General features: G+C 42.0%; 1 protein-coding gene across 1 annotated transcript; it reads left to right on the top strand.

The window, feature by feature from the left end:
* The first annotated feature begins 1,229 nt into the window (after positions 1 to 1,229).
* On the top strand, positions 1,230 to 5,506 carry LOC142492241 (indolethylamine N-methyltransferase-like). The gene is made up of 3 exons (XM_075594911.1): positions 1,230 to 1,536; positions 1,692 to 1,899; positions 5,347 to 5,506. Exons 1-3 carry the CDS (start codon positions 1,389 to 1,391, stop codon positions 5,504 to 5,506), a joined length of 516 nt encoding a protein of 171 aa, XP_075451026.1. The 5' UTR covers positions 1,230 to 1,388.
* The last annotated feature ends 12,343 nt before the right edge of the window (positions 5,507 to 17,849 follow it).

The following is a 17,849-nucleotide window of genomic DNA, read 5'->3' as shown; positions in this document are numbered from 1 at the left end:
GGGACCGCGGGGAATCGCCGCCATTTTTTTTAAGTTTTTTTTTTTTTTTTAAATCTCATCGGGGGCCGCACAGAGAGGCCGGGCGGGCCACATGCGGGCCGTATGTTGTGCAGCCCTGGTATAGATGAACAGGAACACACTTTATTGTACACTGCAGATCTTACAGTATTCACAGCAGCAGGCAATTCTTGAGGCTTCACCTTCAGAATGTGCCCTGGATCTTCACTCCAAGCCAAGGGGCCCCGAAGTAGTCCTTGCTCTTCCCTTACTCCCTGGTGAAGTAAGATGTATAGTCTCCCACTCCACTCCCCTTGGGGAGGGAGTACAAACTGACAGAGCCCTGCACAGTTGTTGTGATAGACCAGCCTCTCTCAAGGGTAGAAGCAACACTGCTAAATTTGGGCAGTGCAGCTTCTTAAGTACAGGAAAAGCAGGAACCAGGTCTAAGTCCCTGATTGGACACATAGGCCTAGTTGTACCACCTCCCCTGTGACTCACTGAAGCTGCTGGGGGTGCGTAAAACCCAGGATTAGACCTGGCGGCCTGATCTTACCAGGGCTTACTACCGGGAGAAGGGCATACTGGTTGCCAGAAACTAGCCATTGCTACATATAATTAATTAGAGATAGGCAAAACATGGTGTATGAAATCTGAATGTTCCAGAACCTCACATTCCAAAACCCAAACCCTTAAGATTTTTAGAACGAGAACCTCAGGTCCAATACCCATCTCTAGTGCCTCTCGCCATTTATTTTTCAATTGTTTTTTAGTTTTAAGTTACATTATTTTAGTTTTATTATTTTATGCTTATTTTAGGAACTGTTCAGACTTAATTACACTATTTTAGCATTTGCTGAAAATTTTGATTATTTTTCTCCATTACAATATTTGTTAGAAACACAAAAACTAAAAACAATCAAATTGAGTTTTAGTGAAATTGGAACCCAGTCAAAAACACGAAAAGATTTTAGAAAGAAAACCACGTCCCAAACACAGGTATTTTTTTAAACTCAAACCACGGTGAAGGTGCCAACCCTTACATATCTTACATATGGTGTGAATCACACTAACACAATGCTATGTTTTTAGTGCAGACAGACTTAATGATACGTAGACCACAATTATTGCACAAATGTATTGTCATGTGTCATGTCAGATGGATCATTTCAATAATCCTAATGACAAATCATTATCCAGGATACAAAATAAAAAAACACAGATCAGCACCGTCCCGTGTGAATGTTTGTGCAGAAGGCTTATCACATGCTCTTAAAATTGATGTAATACTGCGATGCCAACCGCCCTTCTTCTATTCTACCTTCTCAAGCTGGTAACTTAAGGCTTCTACAAGTGCTACTTACTGTAGAAGTAACAGGATCGTTATACCAATGGATTCCAGTCTCCACAAGCATTACCATGATGAAGAGTTTGATCCAAGAGGGTTATTAGATACATATTGCTATAATGGAACGAATGATATGTTTGAGGATTTGGTTGTATTTCCTATTACACAGATGTTTAAAACATTCTCTTCAGGTATGTTCATTTATAGTTGATATTGACGTTACTGTAAAATATTATCAATTTTGGGGGGAACTGAAGCATGTGAATAAGCTCTTATATTTTGTTCAATTCTTTTCTGATGGGAAAAACAAAGATGTCTTTACCTATTTTCTAACTTTTGGGTGCAGGTCGTGTGAGAGGGGAAACCCTGCTTGATGTTACAATGGGACCAGCAGCTTTTCATCTCTTAACCGCCTGTGATTTCTTCAAAGAGATCAATGTGATAGAATTTACCGATGCAAATATCAGGGAATTTGAAATGTGGAGGAACAAGGAGCCGGGAGCTGCTGACTGGTCTCATGCTGCAAAAATAGTTTGTGAACTGGAAGGAAAGAGGTAAAGTATATTTCAGAAAAAATATATAATCTTCAAGCTGAGAAGAATGAAACCTTCATTATAGGGAGCAGGAAACACCAACTAAAGAACCTCAATGCTCAATATTGTGCATGCATTTTTAAAATATCTATTAAAATGATAAAAAGGCAAAGTCAATGCTTCAAACTACCCTTGTTTTTTTAATGAAATGTAATTGTAAAACCACCGGCTAAAACATAGTTAATTAACAGAGTTGCAGGAATGGTAATGAATAGTTTCCAAGCAATGCCTACTATTTGGTATGCAATAGTGGGGTAAGTAGTCTCGTGTTAGGTATATAATAATCCCTTTGTAGCCCTTAGGTGACAGCTAACCATGGGTTACCAATGACCAGTTGGTCACTTGGGGTACTAGGGGATTAAATTATTAAAAAGTTGCTAAACGTTTATTAATTGAACTTTTATTCTAGGTACTGACTATTAGAGATTGGCGAACCTGTCAATATCTGATCCACAGATTTAAAAAAAAAAATCTCCAAAATAGGATCTACACGTGGAAATCCGAAGGTGGATTGCGCACTAAAGTGTGCTGTGACAGTGGTGCTACCCAGCAGCTGGTTTAGCTCACAATGCTAAATGGTGTCCTATATAGCAGAGGTTATGGGTTCTGAGTCTGTTAGACACACACTGTAGAAATCTGTTATGCGCTCCAGGTATAGATGAAATGAAACTGGATATATGTAATCAGTATGAATCAGATGGGGGGAGAGTAATTGGGGAGCATAATCAAATAGGCGACATCCAAGGGGAGGAGGTGCGGTAAAGAAAGGGGGTAGTGTAAGTCCTCTATATCCTCAGATGAACCCTCTAATATCCTCCTCCCTCACAAAGAAACAGTGCAATGGTGCAGACAGCATGAAAGTGCTCACAGGTTCAGGCAGTGGGTAAATCACCTCTCACTGCTAGATGTATATCAAACACAGAGCTCCCATGGTTGGTGAGGCAAAGGGATAAACCAACCTCACAATGCTCTGTATATGTCCCCTTCAGAGCCCCACGGTGGGTCTGGCAATGAGAAAAACACCTCTCAAAGCTTCCTGTGTGCTCCACTGTGTGCTCCTGCTTCAAACTCCTGCAATCAGTAGCACTGCATGTCCGCAGTGTAAGCTCCTCCCTCTCCCCCCAGATGGGTGCCTCCAGAGACCAAATGCAGGCACAGAAAGAGACAGGCTCCAGGGCACTCACAAACTGATCCTGATCGCTTGCTTGATCAAACTAAATGAGTCTCCTTTGAGAAAGACCAGTCATTGTTTGAAACGTGTGGGAGGTTTTATAGTCACTTTTTTATGCTGCAATAAATACTTTTCACTTTTTTCTACATTGGGACCATGATTTTTCATTTTGTTTGATCAAGCAAGTGATCAGGATCAGTTTGTGAGTGCCCTGTCTCTTTCTGTGTCTGATTCTGTTAGAGCCTGATATCTGTTCCCCCTTTCTCATAAATGGCTATACTGCACCGACACACTTTATTCGAGCAAATACCCGGTATGTACCTGGCAGATACCTGGAATGCGCCGCTCCTCACCTCTGACAAGCCCCGTTGCATTTGCCTTCCCAGCCTGGGTTCATGCCTGGCTGATGGGCGGCTGATCTGTTAAATGATAATGATTAGGATTTAATAGGCTGCAATGTTTCGCGTGTCTACCAGATGGCATAAATTCATGAATTGTAATGCAGTATATATATATGTAGTGTGCAGTATTGCAGCCAACGGGAATAAAATGCTTCAATCCCTGCCGGAAAATAACTCAATGCACCCGGGCAGAAAACAGTCACAAACCTCAATACACCCGGGTATACCCGAATTCGTGGGACTAGCCGAGCTCGAATAAAGTGTGTCGCCAGTGTAGGTTTGTCAATATAGTTCTTGTGGAAATTCAAGAGTAGGGGGTGGGAGGGAATTATTGGGTGCGAGACATTTGAATATACTATGAGGCCTATGCAGAGAGCAGCGCTATTTCGAAATTCGCCATTTTTTGGAGAAAATCGCGCAGAAAGCAGCAGAAAATGGCGAGTTCCGAAAAACGCGCCAATTTTTCTTTTCTATTTGTAAAACTCGCCTCGCGGCTGGCGAGAACCTCAATCTCGCCAGTTTTAAAAATATCCGTATGCAGAGAGGCGCGAACGGCATCTAGCGGCTGTTCGCGCCAATAAAATGGCGCGATTGTCTCCGTTTTGCCTCGCCAAAAAAAACTGCCGCTCGCGGCCATTGCAAAGGGAAAAAAAAGGCGCGAATTTGTTTTAACGCATTTCTGAAGCGCGCATCTCGCCAATTTAAACTCGCCACACGCATCCATGTTAAACATAGCAGAATTCGCACTTTTCTGCATATGGAGATTAAAACTCTCCAAAAAAGCTACTTTTTAATAAATTCGCCAATTTTAAAATTCGCTGCTCTCTGCATAGGCCCCTATGTATATCCTGATATTTAAAGTATTCGCCTTTTTGAGTACAGGTGTCCAGCTCCATGGTATTTGGAGGGAGATTTAGGGGATATATATATATAGTGCTTGGGACCCTATTAAAATTATTATCTTACATTTACATGGTGTCAATTATGTATTCAGTGCTTTAGAGTACTGTATAAGAGAGGAAAATAATACAAATAAGGAAAGGAGAATAATACATGAAGAATTGAGAAAATACAGTAACTAACAAGGATAATTGAATTCCATTTCATAAATACTCATTAATTAGTGATTATGTAAAGACTGACAACTTTCAATGTTTCAACTCTTAATAAGAATACCTTATCATTCTACTTTCTGCCATAGGGACATAACTCAGTTTTCTGTGTGGAAGGTGTAAAAGATGTCAGGAATTGGTAAAAGCTGAGATTTTATTTAATCCATTCTGTACTGCACGGACACAGATAGGGACATATTTACTGACCAGTCTTCTGCTCATTTTGTATTTTTAATTGTCTTACTCATTAGAGATGGGTGAATCCGCCCAAATCTTTTTCACATATTTTCTCGCATTTCCCCCCCCAAAATCCGTTTTACGGTGTCAAATAAGCAAAAAGATTTGGTCGCTTTTAATACGCGCGGATTCATCAAAAACCGCCATTGGATACAACCTGTGGACGGATTTGTAGAACCCAATCCACGAATTCAGCGATCTGCTGGCGGATTCTTACGAATCGGATTCTACAAATGCGTCCCACAGGTTGCGGAATCTGCTAAGTGTACTGATAATTCTGTAATAATAAAAAATCCACAAAATGAGAATTGACCTTTTTGAGATTGATCCGCTGAAATCCGTGGACCAAAGGAGCCGGTGGATCTGCTGCGGATCCAAATCCGCCCATCTCTATTAGTCCTTTGAGTGACACGTGTCTTTATATTCTGCATGTACCACTGTTTGCTCCAAAACTGCTATGTGATCCTATTTATTTTTTAAATTTCAGTGAGGAGTGGCCAGGAAAGGAAGACAAAGCAAGAAGAGCAGTGAAACGCGTTGTCAAATGTGATTTCACCAATGATAACCCTTTAGAGCCTGTTGTCCTGCCACAGATGGACTGTCTTCTCAGCATGTATGTCTTGCAAGGACCTCCAGGCTTTTTGTAACAACCTGAAAAAACTAGCGGCAATGCTAAAAACTGGGGGACATATGTTACTGGTAGCGTCATATAATAGTTCGTGCTATAGGATTGGTGAGCACAAGTTCTTCTCTCTGTCATTTAAGGAGGAGTTTATAAGAGAGTCTGTTTGTGATGCAGGATTCATCATCGAGAATTTGGAAACATTACCTACTAAAAAGACCAGCAATTTTGCAACTTATGACCATGTTATATTTATGATAGCACGCAAGGAGAGGGAGGTTTAGTGAAAAAAGGTATACAACAATTTATCTGACACTTTACCTACTGAATATCAAAAATACAGCAAACATCTCAATGACTACTTATAAATTAAAAGGAATGTACATTTTTAAGTGTTACTGCAGTGACATGACAGAGAAGTATATGAATGCATATATTTATTTGTGTACATACACTATATGTACATGTATGACACAACATTTATTATGTATTCTTTACATTATCTTTACAAATATCTTAGAATAAGGTTATACTATAAAAATGTAACCCAAGTTAGCGCTGAACTTGGAAAGATTCAGCTGGAAGACACAGACATACGGTAAAATACATAGTATAACAATTTTGATTTTCAGCCTTTTGGGATGAGTGGGGGGGGGGCGGGGAATTGGGAAAAATACATATAATACGTTAAGGAGAAGAAAACACATTGAAGAAAATAAAATCATTTCTGGACCCATCAGCCCATCTGTGTCTCTACTACAACGTATATAAAGAACCAATGGGAAAAATGGAGGCCAACTCCAGTCCTCAAGGGACACCAACAGGTCAGGTTTTCAGGTTATCCCTGCTTCAGCACAGGTGGTACTGTCATAATGACTGAGCCACTGATTGAGTCACCTGTGCTGAAGCAAGAATATCCTGAAAACCTGACCTGTTGGTGGCCCTTGAGGACTGGAGTTGGCCTCCCCTGAACTAATATCATCTAGGAAATGTAAACGTTTAAGTGTAGCTGCAGTGACATGACGGGGAAGTGTCTGTATGCATATAATGTATTTATTTGTGTACATACACTATATGTACATCTACTGTATGACAAAATCTTTATTATTTATTCTTTACTGTACATTATCTTTACTAATATGTTAGAATTAGAATAAGGTTATAATAAGGTTATACTATAAAAATGTAACCCAAGTTAGCGACGAACTTAGAAAGATTCAGATGGAAGACACAGAAAATGCTTTACAGAAGACCAAGTAATCTTATTAAGATAAGGGTAATAAGGTGCACAACATCCTAGCCAATAAACTTAGAGGGTTAAGGTCTAAAACACAGATTTCAGCCACTAAACCAAAGAATGGGCAAATTACGCATAACGATAAATATCATCAATCTAGAAATGATGTATAACCCCACACTGACTCACAAATTCTCCTCTAAGGCAGGGGTGTTCAAACTTTCTGTGCTGCCTCCACCCCCCCCCCCCTGCCTGCCAGCCCCTGTGCTCGCACCCCTTTACCTAATATCCAGCGTCAAAAGACACGCAAGATCATTTGACGCACATTGCTATGGCGATGCACACGTCACATGACCCTGCGACGTCATTTGATGCCGCGTTGCTGAAGATAAGGTAGGAGAGGTCCATGCCCCCCCAGAATAATCTTGCAGACCCCACTTTGCACACCCCTGCTCTAAGGTACCGTATATACTGTAATCTGGTCTCCCCAGACCAAAACTCCAAACTCTGAAGAAATATAATCTACAAAAATTGTAAAAAGATGATCTTAAGACCCCAAATACTAAAAAACAAAACTGGAATTACTATCCTCGAAGACCCCAGAACCTAATGGCTGATCAAATACTTACTAAAAAATGACATTAATATCCTATCCCCAATCTTAATACTGTAGATGTTTTTAATATATTTTTTAAGGGAGAGCAGATCCTGGAAAAGATGACAGGAGCGAGCACTGTGATACTCCATAAAGAAGGTAAAGACCCAATGAGCTGTGACCGCTACAGACTTATTTCCCTGCGAAACAAAGATCTTAAGGTGTATAGTAAGATTCATGACCATAGATTAAAACCAATCCTTCCAGATCTAATCCACAATGAGCAATAGGGTTTATTATTGAGTGTCAGGCGTAGTATAAAACTAGGAAAATTATAACTCTAGACACAAAGCCATTATACTATGCATAGACACCGAAAAGGCATTCAATATGATCAAATGGAGATTCCTAAATAAGATACTGGAAGCATTCGACTTCAAAGAGTCGTACCTTAGTGGGGTACAAGCTCTTTCCAAAAATCCTACTGCAATCCTGAAACTCCTCAGGGGTGATTTTTATCAAATAAAAAATCACTAATGGACAAGGCAGGGCTGTCCTCTTTCGCCCCTGTTGTTTATAATAGAGCCGCTTGCAGCCAGAATCAGAGAAAATCCCAATATTCAAGGTATAAATGTAACCATTCCAAGTCACAAAATCCATCTACTAAAGTTGAATTTCTATTACAAATGGAGGGAGACACATTTAAAATACTTGGGCATAAAACTATCAATTCCTATTTAGATATCTATTCAGATCTATTCACCCAAATCAAGGAGGATTTACAAATATGGAATAAATGTCACATATTATGAATGCGTAGCATAACCTCAGTAATAATGAATATTCTCCCTTGAAGACCGTACCAACTTCAATTCCACTTAAATATATCAATGTTATCCGGAATAAAATAGTGCAATTTATTTATTATGATAAAAACCCAGAGTTGCTAAGCCAGTCCTGCTAGCACCAAGGACAATAGGGGTAGTAATGGTGCCTAACATTGGGCGATATTATCTAGCTGCACTCCTGAGCAGTGTTGTAACTACATTTCTTGTGCCCCACTGCAAAAAAATTTAAAGGCCCCCCTAAACAAAAAAACAAAATACATTTTGTTTCCACTAGGGACCCCATGGGAGCGGCCTGTCGAGCACCCCTCCTCTCCCACACCTTACCTAACCCCCTCACAGTTCCCTTCTTTTCCTCACACTTCCCCCTCTCATTCTCTCCCCCCTTTCCTACTCTTCTTCCCTCTCTCACTCACTCTCCCGCCCCCCTCTCCCTCAAACAGCCCCATTTTTCGTTCAATCCCCCCACAGACAATTCCCACCTGCTTACAGGCACACACACGCGCACACGCACACGCACACACACGCGCACACACACACACACACACACGCACACACACACACACGCGCACACACACACACACACACACACAACCTGGGGGGGAGGGATAAGGCTGCAAAGAAGAATTACGTGAGTTCAGGGAAGGCCCTGACCCCACAGCAAGCAGATGAAGAGAGCAGCATGGAACTTAAAACCAACATCCAGTGCCGGCCGGCAGGGCCCCCTGCGCTCTCGGGCTCCCTCGCATTGTGGGGGTTAGCAGCACGGTGGTTACGCCACTGCACCTGAGACAGATTACAGACTGGCATTCGGGAATTAGGCTTTATGGTTGTGATAAAAGCGTAAATAAACAACACAGTCTGAGGATTATATTGTTACAGAAATAACACGTGAATTTATTAAGATAGCAAACAGGTGCACACAGGAGGAAAGCTTCAAAACAAAAGCTTTGCTGCAGATAATACGGTATGAGATACATTTATACACTAAAAACTAAAGCTCACACCCCTTTATGGGGGGGGCTTGCGCATCACTAATTACATAATTTTTGTAATACATGATAATACTAAAAACTGATGTCAGTTTGTAACACATAACAAATTATGTAAGTGTTCGTCAACTAAAAATCATTATGGGGTTAAATGTGATGTTTTCTATTTTCTCACCTGACATGTAAATGTGTGAAATAGTTAAACTGTAAGAATCTGAGCGTATCTCAGGCTGCTCTGGCCTGTTTACACTTTCATTTGCGGCTGATTGGACTAGAAAAGATCAACAAACATCAGCAAGGAGCAAAAAACATTCCATTCTCTGGTTCACACGTTTGCTCACACAGACATTTCTTCACATAGAAAAAATGACACACAAGACTTACAAACCCAAGACAAAATGGCGGACAAACGAAATCAAACAAAATGGCTGCTTAGATCCTAGTGCTATTTACGTCATACCCCCATTAATGTCCTTTTTCCTCAACTTTGTCTGTTGGGTAGACATAGAGTCTGCATTACTTAACCAATTGCATTAGGGACTCATCTCTGATTAGAAAAGGATAAAAAAAAAAAAAGATTTTGTTACAATTTCATGTGGAGGTGATACAGTTTACATTGAAGATATGGATCATGGTTAAAGCAAAATGTAAGATGATCTCATCCCAATCCAGACTTATTCCCTTACTTGACAAACCAAAGTATCCCTTGCGGTACAGCACAATTAAGTACAATGATTGGAAAAACAGGAATATTCTGGAGAGTGGGAACGTACTATCTAATTGAAAATTATAAAAATGTGAGGCATTAATCTAGAATTATTCCCTATCAAACTCTGAAGTATTAGGTATCTTCAAATGAGACATTTCACCATCTACCGTTGTTGGTGGGCTAATAAAGATGTGATGAGGAGCTAGTCGCCCTTGGAGACCGTCCAAGCCACAACTATATGAGGAAGTGAGAAACTGATCTCCAAACCGATTTTTCAAAAGAGTACAGCTGGGACAATGCATTAAACAAAATGATATTCACGTGTTACCTTATGCCCAAAAGATTGAGCCAGATATTGCCACATCCCATGGGTCGGTGCTGGAGGAACTGTGGCCAGATATTGGACAAGGCCCATACGTCAGGGCTCCATCCAGGAGTACAGAGATAATTAATCTCCCATATCCTAACGGCAGCCAGATGCTCTATTTTAGTGTCAGGGAAAAATCCCTTGATACGTTTCCAAAGGGCGGTCACCCAGAGAATCAATGAAGGGCGACTAATGGAGAAACTCATACGGTTAAGAATTTCCATAAGGTTTGGTAGCGCTGGGTTAATAGATGAAAAAGTACCAAGAGGTTTCAGCCTCATACAGTAATTCTGCATGGGACACACTGGTTGAGAAATGGGGGACACAGGATTTGGCCGGATTGTTAAAAACCTTGCATTGTCATTGACCATGCTATCCTGATGTTACAGTATTAACAATTTACAAATGGATATCGGTTAGGTGGGGGTTACCCCTCTCCTCCCACCTCCCTTCTGCTTGTTGGTTTCCCTTTCACTTAATTCTTGAAAACATAATGAAAAAATAAGTAACAAAAAAAAATAAGTTTATATTATTGTAGTACAGTTTCTCAATCCCCCCCCCCGCCCCCTCTGCCCACTCCGCACCCTCGGGGAGATTACACAGCCTATGCTACATGTGTGTGGTGCACTACCTGTTTGAAGCAGGAGATACTGACCTGTCTGCGGTAGAGTAGAGACATGGACAGGCTTAACTTCTTGTTCTGTAGTTCTTTCTCTGGTGTTCAGCGCCTCCAGCTGTAGTGGGTACCAGGGTGTTCCGGAAATCAGCCCCCACTACTGCAGTCTTCTCCCTCCTGCCCAAGGACTGATACTCAGACAGGAGTTTATAGTAGAACAAGGATCTTTATTGGTATACATCAGGCATCCACTGCAGTTCTCCCCACAGTGGTGCAGGCCTTGGTCTTAAAGTCCTTGGTGGCTGAACGTGATGTTCCCTCTGTCTAACGACTGAGGGTGAGCACGCTCATCCCTGCCATGGGAGAGACTCACAGCTCTTCCTTCCTCTCTTCACTGAAGCAGGAATCAGACAAACTAACTTTTGCTACACCCACTTGGAAAAATCAAGGAGGGGCGGGCTCATGGACTGTGCCTATCCCTGATAGGCTTACACAGGCCATGAGTCACCACCTTAATTCCATTACTCACAAGAGGGGCATAAGGGGGTCAAGAGCCCATAGATTTAACCTGTTACTGCCTGCTGTTAACAGGACTTACATAACAGGGATAACAAGGGGAAAGAAAGATATAATGGGACATACCCTGTTACACTAATATGTGTAATATATAATTTTACTTTATAATAAGGTGTTAACTAGTAATTATATTACTTTCATTATAGTAGTTATACTAACATTGACAAAAGTACTATAGGTAAACGTTTGCAAAGGGAACAGTATAGGAACTGCTAGAGGTATATTATACAAGCTTGGAGAATGGCAAACATAGGATGTTCCTTCAAATAAGCCCATCAGACATGGTATAAGGGCTGCACACAGTACAAAACATCTCTTGTACTAAGCAAAACCACCTAGAAAGTTTCACCATTCTACAAACTACTTTAAACTACTTTTTTTTTAAATAAAATCATAAGAACCCTTTCTCCTCCTTAGCGCCAGCCTGTTAGTAAGGACTGGTTCTGTAAAAATAGACCACACCCTGTATAACGTTTAGGAAGTGTTATGAAACATTAATTGTAATTTTCAGTATTTATGGTACTGTAGGAGAGATTATAGGAGAAAACCAAAATGGCAAAATGAAGAATAAGTAAAAACACAAATAAGCCACAAAGTCAACAGTTGTTATAAATTAATCGATGTGCTAATAATGTATTAATTACAAGTTTAAGAGCCAGGCCAGTAGCTTACAATTTCACCCAGGAAGAAATGTATTCCATCTAGCACCAAGAAAAGATTACATCAAGCACACATCCCTCTCCTCCCTCTGAGGTTTACAAAGGAGCATAAATATGTCCTGCCCCCCAACAGTGCATGCACGGATTAACTAAAGAACCATAGGATTCAGCCCAAATTAATAAGCAATATATTGAATCAACTCTGAAATATTATAAGAAACTCTAGTCACACAGTAACTGCAATGTTAGGACTGTAAATACTCTGAGGGCTTATAGCATGTGATTCCTCTACCGTCAACACAGCATCTTCTAACCTGATGAGAAATTACCTAACAAGGATGAGCTATCTCATGATATTCACATGATAAAAGTTAACTATTGTGATCAAAATGTAGCCAGGATTGTTAGCATGACTTTTCAATGATCTTTCATCATAATATTATCTCACTGTTCAATACATGGTATAGATACTGTATGGGCACAAGAGATATTTAAGACAACTGCTTAAAAATGTGTCTTCATGCAAGTTTTCCATTGTTTGTATCTGTGTTTACAAAACACACGGTTTCCAAATAATAAACAGACAGATTGATTAAATCTTTTCATACTGCACATAAGGCACATACACAAATGTTTCACATAGATACTTTATGTACTATTACAACAATGATAACACTTAGAAAGTCAGGTCTGGGTGTTTGGAGAAAACCACAACATGAATAAAATAACAAGCAACAACTTCTTCCCCACTGCACTCAAAGCTGGTGCCCTCATGTTGGGGAATTAGGGGAAACCGACATTCTATACAGGGTGGTTAATTTGTAGGCCAGTGCAAAGTTTAAATAACTGTAAACATGTATGTGTAAACATGAAGACGAGACGTTTTAGTATTAGAAAGCTTTTTACAGACTAATACATCTACAGTATGATGCACTCTTGTTAAAAAGGTATCACAGTATGCAGTGAATTTCCAGACTATTCTGGCTTTTCTGGCTTTCCACTAATACCTAGTGAATAGAAATGATTTTATGAATTAATGGAGGAATGTTGGTCATTAATTAATAAATAATATTGAATATTGAAAATGTGCTGTATTTGCAAGTACAGTATCTGTGAGTAACATATACATTTCTACTCTTGACAATACTCCAATTTTACATTCATATTTGCACTGATGCGGAAATATTTGTGTATTCAAATGCAAACAGCAGAAGTTTGTGCCATAGCCAGTACCACAGTGAAGGAATGAATTAACTCTACATATATGCTGCTGGATTGAGTGAATAAAGACTGATTGACAACAAAATCATGTTATTTGATAGTTGTACCGTATTTGATTTTTATTACAAATTAAACAAGTTGCTGATCCCATATTTAGGTACAAATACTCTAATTAATTGCATATAGATAACTGGGAGATTGCACTGCTACATGGTGTGGTGTGGTGCATACCTGCTAGCTCACAGTAGATCTGAGTCTCCTACGGTGTTCTGGAGGCGGTCAGAACAGGCTTCTGGGGTAGTGACTGATTTGTACTCACGGTGACAGCGCCTCCATCTCTTGCAGGCCCCAGGGATGAGGGAGACAATCCCTACAGGAGAACTTCTTTACACTTCCCCTGATAGATTGCAGTCTCAGGCAAGGTATAGATCAGGCCTGCACAACTCGTAAAGCGAGAAGGGCCGAAATGCTCCAAGGAAAAAAAATTTGGGCCACACGGGTAAAATCATCATCATCATCATCATCCTCATCATCATCATCCTCATATCTCCCCCAGAACTCCTCACTATCAACCTTTGCGATACTCCCCATCTATCTCTCATACCCCCATCTCTCCCCCTCACCCACACACATAATACACCCCTGCACACCACACACATAATACCCCCCTGCACACCACACACACCCCCCCCCTGCACCTCACATCCTTTTCCCCCCCTGCACCTCACATCACTCTCCCCCCCTGCACCTCACACCACTCTCCCCCCTTGCACCTCACACAACTCTCCGCCCCTGCACCTCACACCACTCTCCCCCCCTGCACCTCACACCACTCTCCCCCCCTGCACCTCACACCACTCTCCCTCCTGCACCTCACACCACTCTCCCCCCTTGCACCTCCAATCACCCCCCCTGCACCTCCAATCACCCCCCTGCACTTCCAATCACCCCCCTGCACCTCCAATCACCCCCCTGCACCTCCAATCACCCCCCGCACCTCCAATCACCCCACCTGCACCTCCAATCACCCCCCCTGCACCTCACCTCCTGCACCTCACATCACCCTTCCTGCACCTCACCTCACTGCACCTCACCTCCCCTGCACCTCACCTCAATGCACCTCACCCCCCCGCACCTCACCTCAATCCACTTCACCTCACCTCACCTCACCCCCCTGCACCTCACCTCAATAAACACAAAAAACAAAACTGTGCGCTACTACCTAACTACCTATAAAGTTTAAATGTATAAATATATACAGTGCAGTGACTATACCATCAATTTAGTGATAAAAAATGTATAAAAAATTAAACCACAACTCCCACAGTGAGATAATTATACATTAAATAATAAGTGCCACATAACCGTGTTGGGGATAATGGCGTCTGCAGCTGTAAACGCAGGGGTGGCTCAGCACCCCACACACACTAAGAGAATGGAAACAAAAGAAAACAGCGCACAACGCCAAATAGTGAAGCAAATTCAACAATATATTATAGAATTAAAAAGGGGGTAATATATCTGCGTACATGAAAAAAGTTGGTAAAAGGCATGTAGTGTGTATCACACTGTTTACCACTCGGCAGCTGTTAGCTGTAGATTCAGGTGCTTGCTTCCCTCTGCTGCTGCAGCTCAGTTGATTCTGGGGCAGGACGTCAGTCTTTTCACTCCCAAGGGGATTTCCCTTCATGCAGCCAGGTTCAGCAGCTGGTACTGGGGCTCGGTGAAATCGCTCCTGCTTCCTGGCCGATATGAAGCTGCTCCTGTACCTCGGCAGGTGTATCCTCGGCACAGAGGTTAAAACGCAGCTTGCTGGGATGCCCTCAGCATGCCACGATGCAGCAGTGGTGGATTCAATAGGGAAGTTTGAACAGTCTTTCGAAGTCTCTCACAAGTGTCCAAAACAGCACACAGGATGAAATAAAAACAGGACAGGCCAATACATAGACAAAGGCCAATGTAAGCAGATATAAGGCAATAGAATGTTACATCCAACTAGTTTCGTAGAATTAACTACTTCTTCAGGGAAGTAGTTAATTCTACGAAACTAGTTGGATGTAACATTCTATTGCCTTATATCTGCTTACATTGGCCTTTGTCTATGTATTGGCCTGTCCTGTTTTTATTTCATCCTGTGTGCTGTTTTGGACACTTGTGAGAGACTTTGAAAGACTGTTCAAACTTCCCTATTGAATCCACCACTGCTGCATCATGGCACGCTGAGGGCATCCCAGCAAGCTGCGTTTTAACCTCTGTGCAGAGGATACACCTGCCGAGGTACAGGAGAAGCTTCATATCGGCCAGGAAGCAGGAGCGATTTCACCCAGCCCCAGTACCAGCTGCTGAACCTGGCTGCATGAAGGGAAATCCCCTTGGGAGTGAAAAGACTGACGTCCTGCCCCAGAATCAACTGAGCTGCAGCAGCAGAGGGAAGCAAGCACCTGAATCTACAGCTAACAGCTGCCGAGTGATAAACAGTGTGATACACACTACATGCCTTTTACCAACTTTTTTCATGTACCCAGATATATTACCCCCTTTTTAATTCTATAATATATTGTTGAATTTGCTTCACTATTTGGCGTTGTGCGCTGTTTTCTTTTGTTTCCATTCTCTTAGTGTGTGTGGGGTGCTGAGCCACCCCTGCGTTTACAGCTGCAGACGCCATTATCCCCAACACGGATATGTGGCACTTATTATTTAATGTATAATTATCTCACTGTGGGAGTTGTGGTTTAATTTTTTATACATTTTTTATCACTAAATTGATGGTATAGTCACTGCACTGTATATATTTATACATTTAAACTTTATAGGTAGTTAGGTAGTAGCGCACAGTTTTGTTTTTTGTGTTTATTGAGGTGAGGTGCAGGGGGGTGAGGTGAGGTGAGGTGAAGTGGATTGAGGTGAGGTGCAGGGGAGGTGAGGTGCAGTGAGGTGAGGTGCAGGAAGGGTGATGTGAGGTGCAGGGGGTGAGGTGCAGGGGGGGTGATTGGAGGTGCAGGTGGGGTGATTGGAGGTGCGGGGGGGTGATTGGAGGTGCAGGGGGGGTGATTGGAGGTGCAGGGGGGTGATTGGAAGTGCAGGGGGGTGATTGGAGGTGCAGGGGGGGTGATTGGAGGTGCAAGGGGGGAGAGATGTGAGGTGCAAGGGGGGAGAGTGGTGTGAGGTGCAGGGGAGAGAGTGGTGTGAGGTGCAGGGGGGGAGAGTGGTGTGAGGTGCAGGGGGGGAGAGTGGTGTGAGGTGCAGGGGGGGAGAGTTGTGCGAGGTGCAGGGGGGAGAGTGGTGTGAGGTGCAGGGAGGGAGAGTGATGTGAGGTGCAGGGGGGGAAAAGGATGTGAGGTGCAGGGGGGGGATGTGTGTGGTGTGCAGGGGGGTATTATGTGTGTGGTGTGCAGGGGTGTATTATGTGTGTGGGTGAGGGGGAGAGATGGGGGTATGAGAGATAGATGGGGAGTATCGCAAAGGTTGATTGTGAGGGGTTCTGGGGGAGATATGAGGATGATGATGATGAGGATGATGATGATGATTTTACCCGTGCGGCCCAAAAATTTTTTCCTTGGAGCATTTCGGCCCTTCTCGCTTTACGAGTTGTGCAGGCCTGATCTATACCTTGCCTGAGACTGCAATCTATCAGGGGAAGTGTAAAGAAGTTCTCCTGTAGGGATTGTCTCCCTCATCCCTGGGGCCTGCAAGAGATGGAGGCGCTGTCACCGTGAGTACAAATCAGTCACTACCCCAGAAGCCTGTTCTGACCGCCTCCAGAACACCGTAGGAGACTCATATCTACTGTGAGCTAGCAGGTATGCACCACACCACACCATGTAGCAGTGCAATCTCCCAGTTATCTATATGCAATTAATTAGAGTATTTGTACCTAAATATGGGATCAGCAACTTGTTTAATTTGTAATAAAAATCAAATACGGTACAACTATCAAATAACATGATTTTGTTGTCAATCAGTCTTTATTCACTCAATCCAGCAGCATATATTTAGAGTTAATTCATTCCTTCACTGTGGTACTGGCTATAGCACAAACTTCTGCTGTTTGCATTTGAATACACAAATATTTCCGCATCAGTGCAAATATGAATGTAAAATTGGAGTATTGTCAACAGTAGAAATGTATATGTTACTCACAGATACTGTACTTGCAAATACAGCACATTTTCAATATTCAATATTATTTATTAATTAATGACCAACATTCCTCCATTAATTCATAAAATCATTTCTATTCACTAGGTATTAGTGGAAAGCCAGAAAAGCCAGAATAGTCTGGAAATTCACTGCATACTGTGATACCTTTTTAACAAGAGTGCATCATACTGTAGATGTATTAGTCTGTAAAAAGCTTTCTAATACTAAAACGTCTCGTCTTCATGTTTACACATACATGTTTACAGTTATTTAAACTTTGCACTGGCCTACAAATTAACCACCCTGTATAGAATGTCGGTTTCCCCTAATTCCCCAACATGAGGGCACCAGCTTTGAGTGCAGTGGGGAAGAAGTTGTTACTTGTTATTTTATTAATGTTGTGGTTTT

The sequence above is a fragment of the Ascaphus truei genome, chromosome 4 (assembly GCF_040206685.1).
Source record: "Ascaphus truei isolate aAscTru1 chromosome 4, aAscTru1.hap1, whole genome shotgun sequence".
Lineage (NCBI taxonomy): Eukaryota > Metazoa > Chordata > Amphibia > Anura > Ascaphidae > Ascaphus > Ascaphus truei.
The sequence above is the reverse complement of the archived record's forward strand: the minus strand, read 5'-3'. Positions and strand labels throughout refer to the sequence as shown.